The sequence below is a fragment of the Colossoma macropomum genome, unplaced genomic scaffold (assembly GCF_904425465.1).
Source record: "Colossoma macropomum unplaced genomic scaffold, Colossoma_macropomum, whole genome shotgun sequence".
Taxonomy (NCBI): Eukaryota; Metazoa; Chordata; class Actinopteri; order Characiformes; family Serrasalmidae; genus Colossoma; species Colossoma macropomum.
In genome coordinates this window covers 23,965,764-23,989,097 of record NW_023494784.1, presented here as the reverse complement: position 1 = coordinate 23,989,097, position 23,334 = coordinate 23,965,764, and the positions used below count along the sequence as shown (strand labels likewise).

General features: G+C 41.0%; 1 protein-coding gene across 2 annotated transcripts in view; it reads left to right on the top strand.

Annotated features, from left to right (window-relative positions):
* Positions 1–23,334, top strand: part of igsf3 (immunoglobulin superfamily, member 3) — a 154,127-nt gene that overhangs the window by 97,462 nt on the left and 33,331 nt on the right. For both annotated transcript variants that reach the window (XM_036562047.1, XM_036561982.1), the window contains exons 4-6: positions 1,286–1,672; positions 6,853–7,260; positions 17,129–17,536. In XM_036562047.1, coding sequence (XP_036417940.1) covers positions 1,286–1,672; positions 6,853–7,260; positions 17,129–17,536 — 1,203 coding nt within the window. The remainder of the gene's footprint in view (positions 1–1,285; positions 1,673–6,852; positions 7,261–17,128; positions 17,537–23,334) is intronic.

Sequence of the window (23,334 nt, the reverse complement as noted above, 5' to 3'; positions counted from 1 at the left end):
CAGCCGCACATGAGCCTAAGGTGACTGTGTTCAATGTCAAGTGTTGACGTGGGTGGTTTGAAGATCCCCAGCATTGGGCTGTGGAACATCAGTATCTGACCTCACTAATCTTGTGGCGGAATGCAGTCAAATCCTCACAGCAATGTTTCAAGCTTTACCAGACGAATAGAGGCTGTTAGTGAAGCAAAGAGTGACAAACTCCCTGCTAATGCTTTTGATTTCAGAAGAAATGCTGGCTGTCTTTTGGACGTTGAGTGTATTTAATCATGGCTATAGAGTGAAGCACAAGGAGTTGACTGCAAATGGTGCAGGCAAGACGGCTGCAGTCAGGCAGGCACTAATGTTCTAACAGCAGCACATTTTTGTTCAAATGCCACAGCACAGCAAGACAAACAGCCACTGGCCTTTATTTTCACATGATTTGTCCTGTTTACCATGCCTTTATTTCTGAGTGCACAGCTATTTGCAGGAGAAGTAAACATATGTCCCTGTTTTGTTGGAATGGGATAGGTCAGAAATAGTGCTATGCAGCAATGGGCTTTGAACTCGCACTAAAAATGCAGATCTTGAGAAGTCTGTTTTAAGTTGTGGTAATTACAGCCCAAGGCGATCACCGCCGAATGAGTGAAATGAAGTGGAAACTGCGCTGTTTGACGAGGAGAAGGCACAGCATATCATGTGGAAATTAATTGTGTAAATAAGTGCTCTTTTGTAACTTTGAGCTTGCAGTTGGAGCCCATCCAGCTCCATATTCTTTCTGTAAAAATGATCTATAATTAATGTGCACAGCGTGGAGCTTCACACTAAATCCATTTTCCATGCTTTTCTTTTTATACAGGTAATCTAAAACCTCAGCATATTACAACCCTAAATCCCTGTTGCTCTCACTCACACACACTTTCTCTCTCTCTTCCCACACGTGTATATATATATATATATATATATATATATATATAACCTCAGTTATTTATCTATTTATCTCTCCTCCCTCTATCTCTTTCTTTTATTCTCTCTGTCTCTCTCACACTTTTTTGTTTCTAAATCTTTCTCCTCCCTCTCTGTCTCTCACCTCCCTTTCTCTGAATTTATTCATCAATTCTTTCTTTTTCAAAAAGTTATATTTCTGGTGTTCATGTTTAAGCCTTTTTACTCAAATGAGGCTTTTTAAATAACTGTCAAATATCTCTCTCTCTCTCTCTCTCTCTCTCTCTCTCTCTCTCTCTCTCTCTCTCTCTCTCTCTCTCTCTCTCTCTCTCTCTCTCTTTCTCTCTCTCTCCTCTCTCAGACCGGGACTTCAGTATCCAGGTGACCACGGATCGCCGGGCCTACACGGCGGGTGAGCCGCTGGAGCTCCGCTGCACCATAGACGCTCAGAACGTTGCTGAGCGCTACTTCTCGGTGTCGTGGGTTTTCAGCAGCTCGTCCGTGGCCGTGGTGGGGCCCAGCGCCGTGCCCGTACTGGGGGCCAACTACATAGAGCGTGAGGCCGCGGGTCTGCTGACCATCCGCAAGGAGAGCCCGTCTGTCCACCTGCTCAAACTGCAGAGGCTGCTGCCTGAGGACGCTGGCAAATACATCTGCAGAGTGACTGAGCGGGAGAAGACTCCCACCGGGGAGTTCATCGACCGCAGCAAGCGATCCCGCAATGTTCAGATCACTGTGACCCCCCCGAGTGAGTAGCTCTGCTTTCTTTTGGTCCCAGAAGCCAGTGTATCTTTTCCTGGAGCTACAGCCTGAAATATTGATCTGTACATAAATACAGGCCAACAAATTTCTGTGAGAGGCCAAACCAACTCAACCAAGAGCACAGAGTTTTGAATGGACCAAATCTATCTAAATCTGACCCAAACCTGGGACCAAATAAAACTCCACATTCCTAGTGGTAGCTTCTGCTAAATTACTTAGCTTAGAGTTACCTAGTGACAAAGATGAAAATTAACTGTTATTCAGTCACAAACTGCCGTTTTGAACAAGTAAACACATGAATAGGAATATGTCACATATCAGTTGCAATATATTGTTAACCTGATTAATCTCTTACTGATCCCACTTCACGGTGCATCCAACGAGAAAGGAAGCCTTGTGCATCTTTTATACAGTGGAAAAAAGAAGCACATAGAAAGCTTCAGTTCAACACACTGAAATTGCTTAATTAATGTTACTGTTGCCAACAGCAATGTGCATGCATAGTGACTCCTCTAGTGGCCAATTTAAATGGACAGCTTTCTTCTTTTGAGGAGGTCCAGTACTGGGTCTTACACTCTGTGTGATTAAATTGCACTTCACCAATTTTTTTTTAATCAGTGCTTTCCAGCAACACCCTAAAAGTCTGCAGTCTACATAACAAGTTATTCTCTTGCTGGCAATGGGAGAAATTTGAACCTGACAAATATTTGAAAAAATAGTGTCCAACGTGAATAGTCGGGTCCCGTCGGGTTTGGACAGACATTTCAAGCTTTAATTGGAGCTTCAAGGAGCAATATGATGCTCTGCAGTGGTGCACTTATTGAATGAAAGCATGGATCTCTGTTCCCCCAGTGCTGCTGTTTTCCCTCTGAAGTGGATTATTATGATGTCCACAACATAACCAGACAGCAAGGAGAGGAAATGGCACATCAGATTTTGGTAATAGAGCTGGGGAGCAGGACCATTAGGACTGTATCATCAGTCTTTCCAGGCAGATTTTCCTAAAGCACCGTGAAGCCCCAGTAAGGTGGATTGGTTCACAAATCTCCTCTAGTCCTCAGGTTAGGCTCTCGCTCTCTTTCATCACAGCCTCCCTCCTCGCCTCTGAGAGTAATGAATGAAGCAGAGGAGAATAATGCCTTGTGTGAACTCTTTTGCCGTTTCTGAAAGAGAAGACACCTCTGAATGGGTAATACAGTACAGTGTCCCTGAATATAATCATTTAGCGCAAAGCCATTCCGCTGCTCTGTATTTTCACCACTTGGTTTTAAGGAGTCCTGAAAGGCCACTGAAATGATGCTGTGTTTGAAGTGAGGATAGCTCAAAGACCCATGACTAACAAGCATGAAATGAAAGTGTGGAGAAAGAGGAGAGAAGGAGCAGAAGGGCCTCGTCCTCCTCCACCTCCTCCAGGGCTATTTAAGTGGATCCCCAGCCTGGATGAGGGCAGCGCCGTGCCTGGTAGAGAGATGCCACAGCTGGGCTGAGAGAGGGGGTCATGAGCTGGGTGTGGTGTGTGTGTGAGGTTAATCAGGGAGGTTAGAGAGCGTCCATCTGTTCCACTTAGACTGTGTTCAGCTATTTTTTTTTCCTTCTAAAGCCACTTCTGACCCGTTCTGGACCAGCCTCAGCTCTGGCTCCAGCAGAGAGGATGCAGCCCAGCAGAGCATGACTTTCCTCCCATCAGCCTGTCTTCTGCCTAGCCTCTTTCAGACCTCGCACACACACACACACACACACACACACACACACACGAGAGCCAGAAACATCCCTGTCATAGTACTGCTGTCGCTGCCATAAGAAAACCTAACATATTAGATATGTTAGGTATGTTAAAGGAAAACTCCAGAATTTTTTCAGCCTAGTCTGAATCTGCTGCATCTGTAGAATATGGTTGATTACAATGGACAGTAACTTCAGTGCATTTCCATGTACCCTGTAAAAGAACGTAAAACCATGCACCATGAAGCTAAAGTAAGGTGAAGAAGGCGAAGAACATCTAGAATAGAAGCCAATGGGCAGATGAAGAAGTCTACTGACTGGTAGCAAGCAGTGCAGTCAACCATTTTTCTGTTCTTTTCTAAATACAGAGGATTTATTTTTTGTGGTAATTGACTGCATCAGATAGAGATTAGGCTGACAAATACTAGACTATTCTTTTAATGTTAATTGCTCTTTTTATGGTCTTACCAAGAATGCAAAAATCATTTCTTTGCATTTCTTAGATACTTAGAACAATAAAAGCAGCAATGCTTTTTTTAGTTTTCTAACTGAGCAGTATTTTTATTAATATAATTAGTTTTTAGTGCACAATAGCCTTTATTTTCTTATTAGTTTATCATGTTGAAAATTTAATTTTCAACAATCTTAATGAAACTTTCTTTTATTGTACAGCAGGCAGTGTTAAATAAAACATTTTTGAAAGAATAAATAAAACATTTTTGAAAAAAAAAGGAATAAATTATTATAGAATATGAATAAAAACCCATCAGTGTGAAAATATTCCATAAAATGTCTTTTCAGACCACTTTCTTTGTAAAAGTGATCAAACATTTTTTTTACATTTATATCAAAATACCAAAAGAAAAAAAAAGCAATGCTAGCTCTGAATTGCTTCGCTCACATGAACCTACTCCTTTTCAAGTGCTCCTTTGGGAACCAAGCATGAGTACAACAAATGTTTCAGCAATATTGTAACTAAAAGTGCGCTCTATGAAATTACCAATCAATTGAAAAGACCATTAGAGGTTTAAAAAGGTCATTGTTATTGGTATATTCACTAGGAAACATTCACACAATGTAAAGGGTAGCTGCCATGTTTTAATGGGGAAAAGGTGTTAGGAGGTTTTCTTATGACAGAGATGACTAGCTCTGAATGTATTTGGGAATCCTCTCTCTTTTTCCCATTGGGGGTCTGCTTTTAGAGACCATCAGACTAGGAAAGGGCAGCAGACGGAAATGCATTAGGTGACCCAAACGTCCAGCCTTATTTATGCCAGCCCAGCTGTCTGGGTGATATTGAGAGGCAGGAAGAAGAGACTGAGGAAGTGCTCCTGAGAGAGGCTCTTTATTAGAGTGCTTTGTTTTTCTTGGGTCCCGCAGGAGCTTTCCTGCAATATATGCAGGAGTTTATGAGACCATTAGAGTGATAACAGCAGAGTCTGCTCAGTGCACACAAACACACACAAATTCACTCTGTTTTGTTGTCTTTTGTTCATTCTTTTCATTTCACTCCCCCTGACTGCTGCTCTTGTTGTCTCATTCACGTAAGCACTTGCACACACACACACACACACACACAAACACACACATAGTGTCAGGCTCCTCTCCTGCCACCCATCTTCACCAATTACCTGGGCTGGTCTTTGTGTTGTATGTTGAGCCAGTGTGTGCCGGGCCTGCTGGTACACAAGAGCCGCAGAAACACTGCTGCAGACAAATTGGGCCTGATGGAGGGCCTGGATTCTGCTCAAACAAACAGCAGCTGCAGCAGTGGCAGGAATTTTAAACAATCAGAGAAAGAGAAAAAAAGGGAAGGGATAGAGAGAAAGTAGGGAGAGGGAGAGGGGAAAGTGTGAGAGATAGAGAGGTGGGAGACATAAAGAAAGAGAGAAAAAAAGACAGTGAGAGAGAGGGAGAGAGAGATGTGCAAGACGGGCACAGAGACATCGGGCAAGTAAACACGAAAGACACTGAGACAGACAGGGATAGAGAGAGAGTGTGTGTGCGAGAGAGAGAGGAAAGTAGAAGAGAGAGATGAGGATAGAGAGAGAAAGGAGGAGAGGGGGAAGGGAGATTGGGGAGTGAGAGCAAGAGAGAAACAAGAGATGGAAACAGAAAGAGAGGAATAGATAAAGGAGAAGAGACAGAGGAGGGGTTAGAGAGAGAGGGATAGAGAAAAGAAGAGAGGAGATGGAAATATAGGCAGAGAGGAAGAGGAGGCAGCAAAAGAAAGGGGAGAAATGGAAAAACAAGGAGAAGAGAGATTGGGGAAGTAAGAGAGAGATAGGAGAGGTAGGGAAAAAGAAAACAAGAAAGAATTACAGAGTAATAGAGAGAACAAACTTCTGTGAGGATGCTCTCACCCAGGCAAGCTAAAAAATGCATTTCTAACAGATCAGACCGGTACAGGTAAGAAAAGCCCCTCTGATTTTTTTCTTTTCTTTTTTTTTCCCTCAATACAGGAATGCACCTCATGAATTAAAGAAAGCGTTGAGAGAGAGAATGAATTGAGAGAATGAAGACAGGGGACAAAGCAGCTGTGTAATCCCACATATTCATTTTGGTCAGGGTAAAAAAAAATCAAAGGCTCTGCCAGTCTTTGAGGGTGTGGGCCTGTTAGTGGTGGAGCGTAAGCTTGGTGAGATGTTTTGCCATGTTGGGGGTGTTAGGGAGACCCTGCCTGAGCTCTGCCCAGAAGAGAGAAGAGGCAAACCATGTCTCTTCAAAGTCCCCTCTTTTTATCATATTTTACTTTCAAGGGGATGTGGTTGTGTGTAGAAATTCCTGTTGAAAACACTGGGGATGGTCTGCAAAGGCTTTGATCCATATTCTGCCTGCAATATCCTTCACTGAGCTTCTTGATCATGGAGGCAGTCCCCAAAGTCCTGATGGTCTGGAGCTCTGTGTTCTGTGCCTGTACAACCAGGACCCACTAACCATTGTACAGTACACCAGTTCCCCAGCTACAAGAGCCTGCAGGAGCTTCAGGGACCATCCACTAAAGTCACAGACTTTTGTTGGTCCAACTATCCTGAAGGTCTGTCACTAAGTAGCCTTTTAGTTCAGATCTTATAGAATGAATCTATAAACAAAAATTAATCCCATAAAAAATTCATGCTCTAAGCATCTGAATTTGAATCTGAATCTTTGAACTTCTATTTTTGTAGTGATATGCAGGATATAAAAATTTGGTATGGAAATGTCATTCAGACTAACTTCTTTTTTTCCCCAGAAAGGCTTTTCTGATTTATAACCAGTGCATATGGCATTAAATTCTGATTTACATTAGAATAGGAGAGGTCTTTTTCTTCTTTTTCTTTCTTTCTCTCTCTCTCTCTCTCTCTCTCTCTCTCTCTCTCTCTCTCTCGCTCTCGCTCTCTCTCTCTCTGTCCCTCTCTCTCCCCTTCTCTTCCTTACTCCTCTAACTCTCTCTCTCTCTTTCAGGTAGTAATATCAGCGTGTCATTGTCCAGTAACTCCTCTGAGGTGATGGAGGGAGAGCACATCCTCTTGACCTGTTCTGTGTACTCCACGCTGGGGCCTCTGTCCATACTCTGGCAGTGGATAGATAAAGACGGTAGCGGTCCTGCTGTGGATGTGGTTGCAGTGGACCGTGACGGCACTGTGCGGCCTGGACCAACGTACCGGGAGCGTCACAGCTATGGAGAGGTCCACGCGGAGCGCGTCCAATCAGACACCTTCACCCTGGCTCTGCATAACGCATTCCCTTCAGACGATGGCCAGTACCTCTGCAGCGCCACTGAGTGGCTCCAGAGCGGCAGCACGCCTGACTGGACCTGGCAGCAGATCGGCAAGAAGGCCGCCACCAAGACCATCACGGTCAAATCTGTTGGTAAGACCACTCAAGCAGGTCTTATGTCTAATATCATAAATCATGATTTGTAGTGATGCACCGAAATGAAAATGAAAACAGAATTCAGGACACACTGAGCCAAAAAAGCCGACAATGTAGGAAATTATTATACATAAAAAATAATAATAATAATAATAATAATAAAATTATTACAGTGTGTAGACTATGGTATGTGCCATTGAATACAATGACCTCAACGACAGAGAATGGTTAGTCATCCAAGGCAATGAATTTCATTGTTTTTTGGTTATGCTTCACACTTTTGTCGTTTAGATTTTTTTCATCATTTCAAAAACTGAGGCTACAGATATATAGCATAACATATTTAATGTGCTACCACTTTTGCACAGGCCCCTTTTTTCACCTAATATGTTAAGTACTCTAATTGTTTCAGTCAGCCAGTGCTTTGCTGGCTCATATAATTGTCAGTTGTGAACACTTTTTGAGGTCAAATAAACAATAGAAGCTCACGGTCTTAAATACCTGGAGCAACCAACATACTTCTGCATGTTTATTGGAAAAAAATAGTACATAGCATATTAAATGTGCCCTAACTTTAGCACAGCGTACATTTTAGTTTTTTTTTCCAATATGTTGAGAAATAAACAGTAGTTGTGCATTAAAATGTGGAGAAATATGTTAACTTGTGTTAAGGATGTGTTAACTTATTTTCACTTAGAAATCAACAAACTGTAATTTGACCATGGCAACCAAACGTTACATATGACAGTTTATGCTGGAGGAGCTATCTACACAGTAGTGGAAAATAAAAACCCTGCCATATTTGTTTTCACATTTTGAAATCTTATTTTGGCAAACACTTGAGTGCATACTTTTTGAACATTATTGTAATTGATGATAACTGATAGGAGCATCCAAAGTCCAGTTTAATTTCCTGCTTCAGATCAGTGCATCACAAAGTGTCGATGCATATTTGCTCCACACAGCATCTGCTTTGTTCGCACTGAGAGCCACTCCGCTGCCTGCTGTTAAATCAAATCCTGTGTATTGATGTCGAGACACAGGGCCTTGAACTAATGTGCACTGCATTTCTCTACTGTTAAAGTTGTCACATTCACTTATTCATGATATCATTAATGCAGAATGGTTGAGCTGACAAAAGCACTCAGTCTTTGCATTGTTCTAAAAGGCGAGCACACATACACACACAACCTTTCCACAATGGTAGAAACCCACACCTATTTATACATGTTGTAGAGGCTAAACGATAGCTTCATTTGCTAAAGCGTGCTGGAGGTCCCACACTGTGGAGAGACAGGCTCTCTGCTGTTCCAGAGCAGTTCTCCTTTGTCAGCTCTCCATCACAATCAATAACCATCCCCGTCCTGCCTGCACTTACCATGTTTATCTGCTGTCTATCTAATAGGCTCTATACTCAGTACACACTGCAGACAGTATGAAGCTGTTAGGAAGCTGAACACAGTGCTGTTGCTAGAATTTTAGTAGAGGATATGCATGTTTTCCTAGTAATGTGACTCTTCCTGAAGTATATAAGGCCTCATTTGAGCCTAATTTGTTCGATATGCCATTGATAACGCCTTGTGTTTGACAGCGGAGCTACACGTTGTATGCCTATGCTTATTATAGTGTGTCTTCTTTTGAAGTAGTCTAAGAGGAGTAGCTTTGAACTGGAAAAAGTAATGTGGTATATTTATTTGTACCTCGTTTTGTACCCAGCTAACTTATTTATGCCTTCCACGGCTGGCATTACGCTGATTATTTTTAACTGTGCCTGTGTCAGAACTAGCTTTGTTCATTGTTTTTATCATCTTCTCCTTTGATTTGAAGCCAAACAAATAAGTGTGTGAAGATACTCTACTTTATTCACATCTGCTGTTTTATTGCTCACACAAGAAGCAAAGGCAGGTATGCGAAAAGGAGCCACTTTGTTGCAAGTGCTTTTTGTCTGTATTTTTGTATCAGTTTTACTATTTTAACATGCAGTTTCTTTTCTATGTACTCCTTCACATGGTTGCAGCATGTTTGCATTAGGGCTGGACCAATATGAGAGTTTTGTGGCCGATTTTAGGGGGCAAAAAATTCAGATAACTGATAATATTGGGCCAAATTGTTTTATCTTCATAGGTATGCTTTAATTTTATACTGTAATAGTTTTAGTTAAATTGAGATTTACCAGCTGTTATGATTACTGAGTTTATATGAGTATATTTTCAAGTCTTAAAAAATACATTGTAGCCCTATGGGTGAAGAATGCTTTACGCATTTGGTTTCCAATGCAAAAGGTTAGGTCTGAATGCGTTTTATATGGTTTTGTAATACTTACCATGATTGTTTTGCATTTAGATTTACCAGTTCAGCCTGTATTGCTGTCATATAGATAAACAGAGAGCGCCTCATATTGAGCTGCCCAGTGGCACAACTAAGGTTTTCTTAATCAGGAGGTTGTGAGTTCGAATCCCAGTGGTGCCCCAACCAAAATTCAGCCACAAATCATTGGCCAATAACGGTAATATCACAGGTCATTAATATCAACTAATGTAATTGACCAGCTGATCTATCTTTATGCATGGTTAAAGCAAATGCTCCTGACAAGCCACCGTGCCCCTCTGCTGTCCTGCATTTAAAGCTGTGAGAGGTGTGTTGAAGGTGTTGCAGGGTAAAAATAGTTTTGCTCTGGTTTTATGGACTTGGCTCTGATGCCAGTAAGCTTGTCTCAGGGGAACAGAGGAGCAGACAGTGTGTGTCTGAGCAGAGCTGGATGTGTGTGCTGTGTTTGTCTGCAGAGCGAGGTTTAACATGCTCATTAGTCTCCAGCGTTGCTGTGGGTGCTGAGTTGGCTAAGGGCCTTCCCTGAGCAATGGCTCTGATTGTGTGGACTAGTGGTGTCAGAGTCCAACCCCGGAGGGCCACGGCACTGCAGAGTGTAGCAATTTACTTCATTAATACACCTGATTCAACTCATCAGCTAATTAACAAGACTTTCATGAGTTGAATCCAGTATGTGAGAACAGGCTAAGCGCTAATCTCTGCAGAGCTGTTGCCCTTGAGGACCTTTAAAAGGCCTGTATTCTACATTTTTCTTGTGTTTAGCTGTTTTCCCTATAGTCCACTTTTTATGTACTGAAAACAATTGTAATTCGTTTTTACATTCACCAACCTCTTTTTATCCATTAGAATTAAACAAGCTGTTTTTTTAAGACTGATATATGTAAATGAGCTCTCTTTCTGGTTGCCTGCCCTTTGTGTTTAAGCACTCCTGGCTGAAACATACAGAAGAAACTGTTAGATCCTAACTGAAATTCTCAGGTGTGTTGGAAAGCAAACTTCAGTCACTCCTTGGAAGTTTGAAAAGATGCACTTGCTTCCCAACATTCAGGAACAGCACAACATTTAATGGTTTTCCCAGCTCCAGTAATTCTGCAACTCTGTCTGCAGTAACAAAAGTTCTTTAATACTTCAGTGTGAATAACCAGGCTAAACTGCTGAATGGATGATCAAATGTAAACATGTAAATGTGTTTCATAGTTGTGACATCACATCCAAGATTAGTTCAAAATGGACTTTTTGCAGTTTAGATTCAGTACATGAATTTTGTGGCCTGGAGAGCGAACAGTATGTTTTCCTGCTTAACGTCTGATGTTCACAAGAAAATGCAAAGAAAGCAAAGAAAATTCATTTTTCAGTGATATGAGCCATTTAACACTTCTGCTGTAGACTTCTTTTGAAAACAGGTGTACAAAGAGATCTCCGTTTCAAGGCCACCCTGACTGGGGAATAAGAAGGATGCTATAGCTTCAATAGAAACACATGGGGTTAAATGCTTTACTCATGGGAATATGAGCATTTGGTTAAAATGTAAGAAAAACTCACAGTGTAAGCCAGGACTTTTAGTAGCATTTGCTTGTCAGCTGTGCAGAATTTCCATCCCCATTGCCTCATATTCTAAATCTTAAAACCAGAAGGTAGTAAAGTCACATGACCTCGCTTGCATTGACACCATCTCTCCTGAAAACATATTTAAGCCCTGAAACCGAACTGTCATGGGAAAGAATAATGGCGTGATGTTAAAGAGGAAAAAAAGAGGTTGTTAGAGAAGAGAAGAATAGAAAGATAAGCTCAGTGATGGGAAGAAGAAGGTGGTTTCAGAAGAGTGATGCTTTGAGCAGGTGACATGAAAGGACACTCAGAGGTCGCAGTGGTGAGAAGTTTGCTGCACCTGACAGTCTGTTTGTGTGTGCTTGAAATCTCTGTTCCTGCTGTGTGGGGGTGGACGTGTGCCACATGCCTTTCTGAGCATGCCTTTGTGTCTGGAATAAGCATACGCACACAATAACTGGCGGTTTAGTTATGTTTCAGGTTTGCTGAGGTCGCTGTCCTGAGCTTCGGGGTGGGTGGGTAGGTCAGGAATGAACTGTTCAGTTACATCAGACTGTTATTTATGAGTCATATGATCATAATTACTCTATATTAGAGGTATGCAAGTACATGCATGTGTGCAGTTTGATTCTTTGACATATAGTCATAATGCCTATGGTCGAAAAGTAATTACTTCATTTAATAAAAATACATTTTGGACAAAGTCAGTTCATATTTTTACACTTGTAAAATCATGGAACCCAGACAATGCAATGCACTACTTTATGTAGAGTATTTCTGAAAGGCTTGAGGCTAAAGCTTTAGCATCAGTTAAGACACAGTTATACTAATTAGTTATAGCAGCCTAGCTAATAGTTGGTTATTCCAAAATTAGCTTCATTGTGTGATGTGATGTAATGCAAGTTTGAGTAGTTTCAGCAAAATATACTTTTAGATGCTCATCCTAAATCAAGTGCTTTAGTGGAAAATAGCTCATTTTGAAGTTTAGTTGTTTTTAAGAAGAAACAATAAACTGGTACTGACCAATTATTTAAGGTATCAGTATCAGAATAGAAAAAATGTAGAGCTAACGTGATGCTTCTTACACTGGTATTTGTTCATCTATTTTGTATTCAGAAGAAAAAGTTGTACCCTAAACTGTAACACATTTCACCAGCAAAGGCAGCACAGTGTCGCAGGAGGAACTGAGGGATTGAGTGGATTTAAACCCACAACCTTCTAGTTTACACATTGATCATAAATTCATGTCATGTATCAGGTTGACAGCACAAACAGTAGTTCTGTTTATTTCGATGAGATCACAAGTATTTACCAACGTTGATGTTGATGTCAAGAAACGAATATCCTCCACACACCATTAGTACAGCACTGGAGCTGCAGGGCAACAAGATCATTACATTTTAGTAGGCTACATTATTATTTTAGTATAGTTTAGAATGCTGTACAATGGACTCGTTGTACACGAGATTGGCAGTGTGGTAGTGTTGAGGACAGGAGACCCAAATTATGACTGAAAAGCCTGGCACATATTACAAACATTCAGAATGCAATGTTAGATTGCGTAGACTACCAGATTATAGGCTATTAACTCTCCGTTAATGATAAAGCCTGCATTGCCTACCAGACAAGGACAAAGTTGAGGTTGTGCCAGTTGTAAAAATATTGTGCACACTGCTGCTCTGCATGCTTGTTTTGTAAGGTTGTAGAAAACCTTAGATTAGTCTTTTATAGATTAGTTTTATAGACACAACCTGATGTATGCGGGAGGCTTGCAGCTGTGTGTGTGTCACACGCTGATGAGCGGGTGCATTATACATGTGGCAAACTGCAAACGAGCCCGACGTCCCATCAGACTCGCCTGGTGTCTCTGTGTGTAATGAAGACGCATTCACCCTGGCCGTCCTGCAGCTGGGTTCTGCTCGCTAGAAATGAAGACATTGATTACAACTCGCAGCATTCTGCACTGAAGGACAGCAGGGACAAAGACCCATTTATGAGCATGAAAGAGCTGACAGCAGAACAAAGCACGGATCTGCTAATCCACCCGGACATGAAAGATATGCAATAAAAATCAGAGAGGAATGCTGGAGTTCATCAATATTCTCTCTCTCACACTCGCTTTCTCCCTCTCTCTTGGCCTGCCTCTATGCGTGTCTCTGTGTACGTCTCTTGCTCTCCTTTCCTTTCGCTCGCCTTCATCTCCCCGTAAGCCTTGTCGTTCTCTTGTGATCTCTGAGTCAGAAACTTCTCAATCACTCCTCTCCCCTCTGCAGTCTGCTCTTTGTTTCACTTTCTATCCCATTATAATCTCTCTCCCTTTTCATTCATTAGACACTTAACCTTGCTTCATCCTCCCTTGGGGACACTCTAATAGTCCACGTCTCCTTTTTGTGTCCAGATAAGAATCAGTTTATCAGAGAAGGCTGATATCTTTTAGAATGTATTCTGCTCTTTTAGAATAGAATAGCCATTTCTGTATTCTTGTACCCAAGGTCTGACACACGAGTCACCTTTTTCAGTATTCAGTGGAGCTTTAAGGGAGATTACACCAATTTTTTGAAAGATTCTATATACACTAAATAACCAAAAGTTTGGGAACACTTCACCATCATACCCCTATGAGCTCGTTGGACATTCCATTCCAAAACCATGGGCATTAATATTTGTCCATCAGACTGGCAAATAATGAAGCTTAATTCATTACTCCAGAGAACTGAAATGCATTGCTTCAGAGTCCAGTTGCAGCCTGCTTTACACCACTCCAGTCAGCACTTGGCATTGCACATAGAGATCTTAGGCTTGTGTGCAGCAGCTCGGCCATGGAAACCCATATCATGGAGCTCCTTATGCACAGTTCTTGTGCTGTTGATGCAACAGAGGATAGGCTATTTCAGCACGTTGTGTGCCTAAACTCAAGTAAACGCTTAAACAATGGCGGCCCAGATCTGCAGGTTTGTGTGGTCTACTGCTTTGTGACTGAGATGTTGTAGATCCTAGATTTGACCAGATTGCACAGGGCGGAAATTTCACAAACTGACTTAGGGGCAAAGTGGCTGTTAGTTTTAGTCTATGAAGACTGGCTATCTGCTTGATTTTATACAATTCTGACTCATTTTTTCTAAAAGTGGAGCATTTTATATCCAACCACTCTGAACGACTTTGCTTACATTGTTATGACTTAAGTATGCAGCGGTACCAAAAAGTTATTAGTAGTGAAATTTAACTTTAATACAGGCAGCCGTGTGTTGTTGAGTGGCTTGCTGTTGTGTTGGTGGCTGTGTTGGTGTGTGAGCATTTGTTTATGGGTGTGTGTATGTGTATACATATATCGATTACTGTCAGATTAGCTCACATTCCCCTCCTAGACAGGCTTTCTCCCTGCCACTCTCACTCTAATGAGCACTGATGAGAGAGAGTAATGAGAGCAGTAGCTCAAAGCTGTCTAGGGAGACTTGTGGTATCAATAGGCTTACGTAGAGCTAAATCACAATAGAGCTCCAAGATCTGTATTCTGCTGTGTGCTGTCACTTTCTATCCCACCCAAAAAAAAATCTTTGCAGAGTTTCAGACACAAGAGCCCTGAAGTCTTAGGCAGCCTGCTTATGCTGCATTCCTTTGACAAACAGTGGGTATAATTAAAGGCACAGTTTGGTGAGAAATCTAATTTATACAATTCTTCCCTTATCCCAGTTGTAGTTTATCAGCCAAGACATGTTTGGTACCTAAAGTTCTTCTTTACCTCTTAGTACTTCTTTAGTTTTACACAGATGATTTAGGAGCTGTAAGGCTAATGTAGCTAACAAGTCGTGAAAGCATATACCTTAACAATTAGCATCAAGCAAACTGCTTGACAAAATTATGGATGAATTTAAGACATTAACATGGCTGCTACTGCTTTTTTATCACAACAACATACTTTTGTCCATATTTATAGATAGATGACTTGGTTTGAGCATTTTGTACAGTGGTGTTTAATAGGATATAGACTTTAAATACTTTTTAGCTACATTAACAACCTTTGCAATATAGCCTCAGTGGGGAGCATACATTTGTTCCCAGGGCCCTGTGTTCCAAGGGCTCTATTTTCATATCTTTATATGATACATCATACTTCAGTATGATTCACTAGGGAAGCTACGAAAAGGTTCTTACTGTATTTTTAATGCCACAGGGTCATTTAAGGTCATGCAGGGAACAATGAGGAAAATAGGAACACCCTTTCCATCAGCTAGGCTAGTCTCTGTAAGCCAATTAGCTACCTAAGCAAATGTAATTCAGAACATTTTTTTGAGAAGTCATAGTATAGAATACATAAACTTTGTGAATAATAGTTTTGTTTGGTTTAAGCATGGTGCCCTTTTGTTTTTGTTGCTAGTTGTGTAGCCCTTAGCTTGCTAACTAGAAAATCAGCAGAATAAAGTAACAAACTTGAGATGGCATCAGGGAGAAATTTGAGAATGTGCTCAAATATTCCACTGTTAATACAAATTTCAAACTTGGTCATTTTTAATGTTGTTAATATTATGATATTCAAGTAAACTTGACTTAAAACATTTAAATGCTGCCTAATAGATTCTTACTTTTGTTGACTGAAATATTATTATAAAAGAATCTGCATGTACATAAAGGCAACTTCAGATTTTATTTACTGAATATAAATCATTATTAATCATCATAATATGTAGGTTTGTAGATGTTGAAGAAATATGTTTGTTTTTTCTTAAAATTTTAAATAAGGGAATAGAGGACTCTAAGAATATAGGACTATTTGCGAGAAATTTCAGTGAGAAAATGACAGACCTAGGGATCAAAGAACTAAACATGCCTGGGCTAATCGATTTCAGTTGAAGAAAGAGGAAAATTGTGTAAAGCAAATCTTTAAAGCATCTAAACGCAGAGGCAAGCATGTGCTCTGTTAGATCTTTGTTATAGCCCGCACTATCCTAACATACTCTTGCTCCATTGTGCCTGCAGTAGGCAGCATATTGTTGCTCAGGATGGATCTCACCGGCTCTGAGTCGGCCTACGCTAACAGCTGCTCTCAGACACACCAGCACAGACATGCTGGTGTGTCCAAATGGTGCTTCATGCCCTCCGCAGGGAAACCATTCCAGCCCATTTTCTCCTCTGCATCTTAAAACGTGGAGAACGAGCAGCCTGGGCATTCTCCTTTAATGAGGCCTCTTCCCATGGCCCATCGCACTGTGAGCAATATTGCTGGAAATTGCTTTCGAAGGATGGCAGTAGAAACAGCACATGGGAACAGGCTTGTCATCTGCACTGCAGTGCATGAGTAGACTCCTCAGTGTCAGAACAAAATTAACCATTAAATTGACTTGTGTTGTCTTGTTGTGTCTGCTTGCATGGTCACATACCAGTGTGTAACACAGAGAATGAGGAGCATAATAGCAACAACAGCAGCAACTTGAATTTCTCCACACTTTGTTGTTAATAGGATTAGAGCCCAATTACAGTGTCAGACTAAATTAGACTGGCTCAGTGGAACAGAATAACACTACACAGAGACACATCTCATTATTCGCATTAGGGGCTGCAAAGACTCGTCCACTAAAATATCCAGTATTTGGTGCTGTGGGCAGCTGTTGACCAGTACTTGATTTTAGTAATGAAATATGGTGGTGGCAGAAACAGTAGTAAACATTGAGGAGGATAAATCACAGCTGGTTTAGTTACATACATAATAAATTCATGCCAAGCATCCATGTCACCTGCCTCAGAACACAACAAACTGCATTGCTTTCCACAAAGCTATTGAACCATTTATTAAATTGGATAATACGAAAAATGCTCAGTGCAAAATCTGCTATAAGAGGTTGGTATATGTGAGACCTTTATCCAGGTAACGGCATGTGTCTAGTCCACACTGTCTCCAACTCAGACTTCTTCTATTCTCTTGTTTTATTGCAGTTGTAACGTACCACCAGCATTACTGCTTGTTAATGGAGGTTCAACCTTTTCCCTCTGACAGAGTCATCCTTTTTCGTGTCGGCCTCGTCTCGCACCCCCAGCGTGACGTTTGGTGATTCCTTCGATCTGCAGTGCATCGTGAAGTCACGACACAACCCCAGCGTTCCTGCCTCTGTTACCTGGCGCTTCCAGGCGGCAGAGGGTGATGGTGAGTTCCGGGACGTGGTGACATTTACGAGGGACGGCACTCTGCAGTGGGGGGAGCAGCTGCTGGGCCTTGGCACCCGCACTTCAGTGGACCGTACACGCAGCAACACCAACTTCCGCCTCAGTGTGACCCAGGCCGGACGCAAGGAAGCGGGAACGTACCAGTGCGCTGCTGTTCTATACCGGAGGAATTACGACGGCACCTGGAAAACCATTGCAAACCGAACATCCAATCTGCTTGGCATCAGCGTACTGCAGCCAGGTTGGTTCTGTTCTGATTCCTCTGCTGGATGTGTCTGTTTCTGGAATTTTGTTACAGCAGGAGTGCTTGTTTTCAGTCCTGGAGAGCCAGAGTTCATCAGAGTTTGGTAATTTTCCTGCTCACATGCACCTAATTCATCTAATTAGTAAACCACCAGGTTCAGTAGGTGTATTTGAACAGGAAACTGGCCACTGGACACTGGCCCTCTAGGACAATAATTAATGCCTAACACTGTTATATGAGTTACAAAGTTTATTTTTCTCTTGTTACATTCTTAAGGAGTAAAAATTATTTTTTTTTATTAAAGTAAGTAGATCTATGAATATTAGCATAGACCCTGTTAAGAAATATATGAAAGTGAATTCCACCCTGTCTCTCCAAAAAAGTTAGACTTTTCAGATTTTGTTTAAAAAGGTGTTCTGTCCTAGTTTCAGTTCTGTACTCCTGTGTGTGTGTCTGTGTGCATATACGCGTGTTCTTGTGGGTGTTGCTTAGGCTAAGGCAGGTCCTCTTTATACAGCAGAATGGAGGAAGTATGGGGCTTTACATCCCTGACCACAGAAAGCAATTAGAAGGGGAATGGAAAAGGCTGAGTGGGAAAGAGAGAGTGACTAAAGGAAGAAGAGAGCTCGTTAAATGCTCTCCCTATAGAGCAAGACATGACAGTCGTAAAGGCCAGAACCCCCTCCTTGACCCTTCACCACATACACATATGTGCACAGATGCACTTACCCTCACACACGTTCACTTTTTCTTTTTTTTTCATCTAATTTAATTGAGAGAGAGCAATAAGTATCTCTTTTACAGCTATATTAAAATCATCAGTTCTTTGAGGATCACTACCATTTTCCAAATCACTTATGTGTATTTACATGTGTAACTTACATATCGTCACTGTCGTAACTAAATTTTGTATCTCAGAAACTGTGACAAAATTACAAGGAGAAACAAAACTGTGTTCATAATTTTAATGTGGGTTAACATAAAGAGATTTCATTCCAAGTAATTTTGGATCATTTCCATTCACTATAAAATATTCACACAATGTAAAGAGCAGTGGACATTTTTAATTGGTGGGGAAAAAATGCAAAACCAAAACAAACAGTATTTGGCTAGGAACAGAAAAACAACCCAGAACATAATCATTTTTAATCATTCTGTTCATTTGAAAGTTAATAACGTGTTTTGTTTTGGTTTTTTTTATTACATGTAGCCTGATAGCTTATTATTATTTGACTCACCTCAAAACTCTGTAGTGTTTTTGATCAGCATCACAACTGGCTTGATTCTTGTACAAGATGATGTGAGATACTGTTTCACTAGCCAGCATGTTGTGCATTTTTATGCATAATGTATGCATTTGGTCTTATTTAAATTATAACCTCCAGTAAATTATCATAGGCTATTTCATAGCTATGTGTTGGAACAATTTACAGATTTTTAAATTATATTAGGCCTATATACAATGAACTTGTTTCATTTTGTTCTAACTGCAGGAACATAATGTTGGGGTTAGAATGTAAACATTGCAATATTAGTTTGAAATCAATAGAGCGAACCAATTGATGATGTTATTTCATTTCTGAGGCCTGGATAGAAGATTATGATGTGACAGTAACAGTATGTTTGTCTGTCCTTATGGTCTGTCACAGTGAGTCGATTTGTAAATAGTTTTGTTGAAGACCAAAGCTAGCTGAAGCACCCAGCTGTTCTCTCTATGTCTCTTTAGGGCTCAAAATTGCATCCATATCCCATTCCATACTTTCCTGCCCACCTTTTTGCTCTCTCACCCCCCTTCTCACCCTTTTCTCTAATTCTGCCAGACTTGTCCAGCTCCACACGGCCCACTAGCACAGAAACACTGTCCTCCTGAGTTGCGCTAGTGCTGTAAACCTCCCTCCAGGTTCACTGGGGGCGTTTATGAGTATGTGTCAGCACCATTAGTAATCTTTATGTAACACAAAGTGAAGTTTTCAGCAGGACTTGACACATGAGACTTTTCCTAATGCTGTAGTCTTCTGCTTTGCTGGCTCTGGGTCATTTGTCTTTCTGCTGTGTAGCTCCATTCAGCATGGTGATGTTTGGTTTGAGGCAGTGTGCCGGTTTGGCTGGAGTTAATGGCTCTGAGACAATACTGGAGGAGCATCACACTCCGCTTCACTCGACAGGCCTGCTCCTTGCCCCTTGGCACCACACACACATACTCATTGCTGCAGTCTGATAAGGGCTTTATGTATCCACTAGCTTGTTCTGTATGAAATGTTAACAATTAATAAAAATGAATCTGCATTATTCATTAATCAACAGCTAACAATAATAGCAAATTTTTAAGTGTTTAAGGTGCCGACACTTTACCTTTATTACAGCTTCCATTCATTTCAGGAGACCTGCTTTCAGTTTTTAAAAGAATCTGAAGCAGTATTTTTCCACACCTTCAAAGTTCAGTCTTAGAAGTTGGTTGCATTTTCTGCTTCTAACGATCCAAGTAATCCCAAACACATTCAGTAATGTTGAGGTCTGGACTCTGGGGTTGTCAGTCAGAACATCAGCAGCTTCTTTGTTTGGTTTGCAGATTTTTCTTTGTGGTTTGCAGATTTTTCTTTTTGTTTTTTTTTTTTGTTTGTTTTTTTTTGTTTTTGGGTCAGTAGCAGCTACACATCCTGTCAGACCTGTAGTGTTGAGTTGTCTTCTCACAGTGGAAGGATGCACAAACACCTGTGGAACTGTAGAGCTTGATTTTTTCCTCTCTCTCAAAGATGAAAGCTTTAAGTACTGTTTACCTCATGGTGACAGTTTTGGAGGTCTGCCAGGTCTTGCATGGTTGTTAGGAGTCCTATAGTCTCTGTTTCTTTAAATATTTTTTTAACTTCAGTTTTGGAAAATCCTGCTTTTATTTATTTATTTATTTATTTATTTATTTAGTCTTATTTTTCATTGGCCTTTCCCTTGCTCATGCAAGTGAATTATTTGTATGTAATCTCCTCAGGAATATGTCCTGAAAAAGAAGTAACCTGTACTTATTGGCTGTTTTGACTAGAAATTAAATAAATGAATGATAGTCTCTGACTTTGCTACAGCATTACAGTTTTATTAGTAAGTGAGAGGTCCATTTTTAACATGTTAAAATAGTAATTGGGTAAAATTCCAGTGAAATGATTAGATTCAGAGAGCAAGTCATCTTCCTGTATAGAACAGATGGGTAGAGGGGAGATGGATTTTGTGTACCTTTTAAGATTCATTTAATGGTTGTTAATTCCAATATACACTTTCCATAAGTCAGTTCCAAGCATTAAATTAAAATCTAGTTGATTTTCTTTGAGTCTTTTGCAGTCTGTGCTGAGGCCCAATTAGTCCCAATATAACAAGTGTGCTTGTGTTTATATTTGCACATGCTGTGATTGCCTTGATCAAATGAGAAAAGGTGATTATTGCAGGCTCAAATGTTCACTTGCACTAAGTTTATCTTGTATTGTAAATAACCATGCCAGACTTTTAGACAAGAACCATTGCTTGTTTAACCTTACCTGTAAGAGCCTTTTAAGTTTCTTCTCCTTCATAGTATTACCGCTGCACTCTCTTTCTTTACTCATATTCTTTACATTGACAGTTAGGGACATTCTAGCCTAAAATGTGAGTTATTAATATGTTATTTATGTTATGCTGTATTCTGTAGTGCAGCATTGTATCCCTATGCCTCATTTGTTTGACAGAATTCCCAATTTTATATTGTTTTCATTTTTTCATTTATCATTTATCACTGTTTTCTTACTACAATACCCAGCATGCATTATGCAAATACATTAGACTAGCTGCTGAGCTATAATACTGCCAAGCTTAGCATTAGTGTTCTTTGCCTCTGTTATGAAACAAAACAATGTTTGTATCTTTATTTAGCACAAAATGGGTGCCAGAGACAAGTTTTTGCACATTCAGTCAGAGAAATGAAGACAAACTGAGGTACCTAGTTAGCCATATGGGTACCTTTCTACTTTGAGCTTTTAGCTTGTTGTGCTCTTCATCTGACAAGACATTTCTGTCCTTTAAGTAATCCTTTTTTCCCAGTGATGATTTGAAGGCACTTACCACAGGTACACAGCAAGTTATTCAGCTTCCTAGCAGTAATGTCAGCTCTCTGGCTTCCTACTGCATTCAAATCAAAATCAAACTGTCTGGCCCCAAAAAACAGAGCCCAAAGCAGCTGTAGTTCCTCTCTACTTCAAGATACGTCACCAGAAGGAGTATTTTTGTAGACTTTACACCACGAAGTTTCACTGTAGAAGCTACCGCAGCATCACTGTCGGAGGTGAATAGATGTGTTTACAGCAAATGTAGCAATGGTTAAATGTTTCATTTTGGCCACAGTGTTGCAGGATAGGGTGAAGTGTGGTGCTCCTCTGCCTGCATGAATTCACCCACTGAAGAACACAGTGACCCAGACAAACCTTCACTATCAATTTGGCGATTGACTTATCATGCTGAAGGCTCGTTTTGCTTTCCCTGATGTGCACTTTATTCTGCTTATCCCTCAGGAGGCTGACCAGTGAGAGTAAGCACTCGTTTCTTTTACTGGGTGACTCCAGAGCTGAGTTTGAGCCACAAGGGGCACACTGATTGAAGTGTACTTGACTCTATTATCGGTAATGACACTCCTTTCCACTGGGTAGAGAAGTGTCTGCTCGGTCACGTCTGTGGAGTGTTTGGTCTTTTCAATGCAGAAAAGTTCAACTAACAAAACTCATAAGCTCACAGTCGTAAACAAACCTCCTCCTCCCAGCCCTGCTTTTGATGGTCTTTCTCTTATTGACATTTCATAACAGTGCTGATGGAGTTCTGGGCCAAACACACTGCTCCTTAAGCTCCCGTCTGTGGCTGCTGTCTCCTCTCTCTCCCGCTCCCTCTCGTTCTCTGAAAGCCACCTTGTCTCTGCGGCGATGTGATCAGCTACCATGACGATCTGATCAGTGGCTCTTGGCCTGAGCTCATCAGAGCGTTTTATTGGCTATGAAGTGTTCACACGGTGAGAAGAGAGGGAGAGTTTTCTCTTGGAGCGATGGTGATGTTCCATCAGAGCATTTTTTTTTCTCCCATCTTCAGAAATCACATTTCCCCACTAAGAGCTCCCAGAGCAAGAGCTCAATTTGGAGATATGATTCATAAGCTAAATGTAGGCCATTCACTTCCCCTCTTTGCTGTTTTCTTACACCCGTGGCTGTCCCAAATGTTAAACACTTCTGGCTAAATGTTAGCATCTGACATTTGGATATGCCAGTTGTGTGGAGAAATTGCCTCTCAAAGAAGTGGAAAGTCGAGTGGAGGTAATGAGGTGTGAAGCCGTCATGGGTCTGACTGGATGCATTATTGAGAGACGTTAAATCATGTTCCCAGAGATGCCTGTTCAATATGTATGAAGTGAGCTTTCTTTATAGGAGCATGACAGTGTGGGGGTTGATGTGTTTGATACAATCACATATAGTGTGTATGTGCCCACTTCTCTTTAAATAATAACTCAGACGTAGTGTTCGGTATATATGACAGTTCTGTCCTAAATGGAGACCCACATGAGGCCAGCCACGCCCCCAGCCTCTGAGGTCGCTTTCAAAAGGATGTTCAGTTATGATGTGTATTGCTGGTTTGTTGTAGGCAAATTTGTGGGTGGAGATCCATTGTGAGCAAAACGTTCAATCAAACATAAGTGCTTGTAAGTGCAAACTGCAGGTGGTTGCTGTACTTCCCTAAGAAGTGAAAAGGCTGACGCTCGCAATGAGCTGTCCTTAGAGATTGTACCTCTGGATATGAGT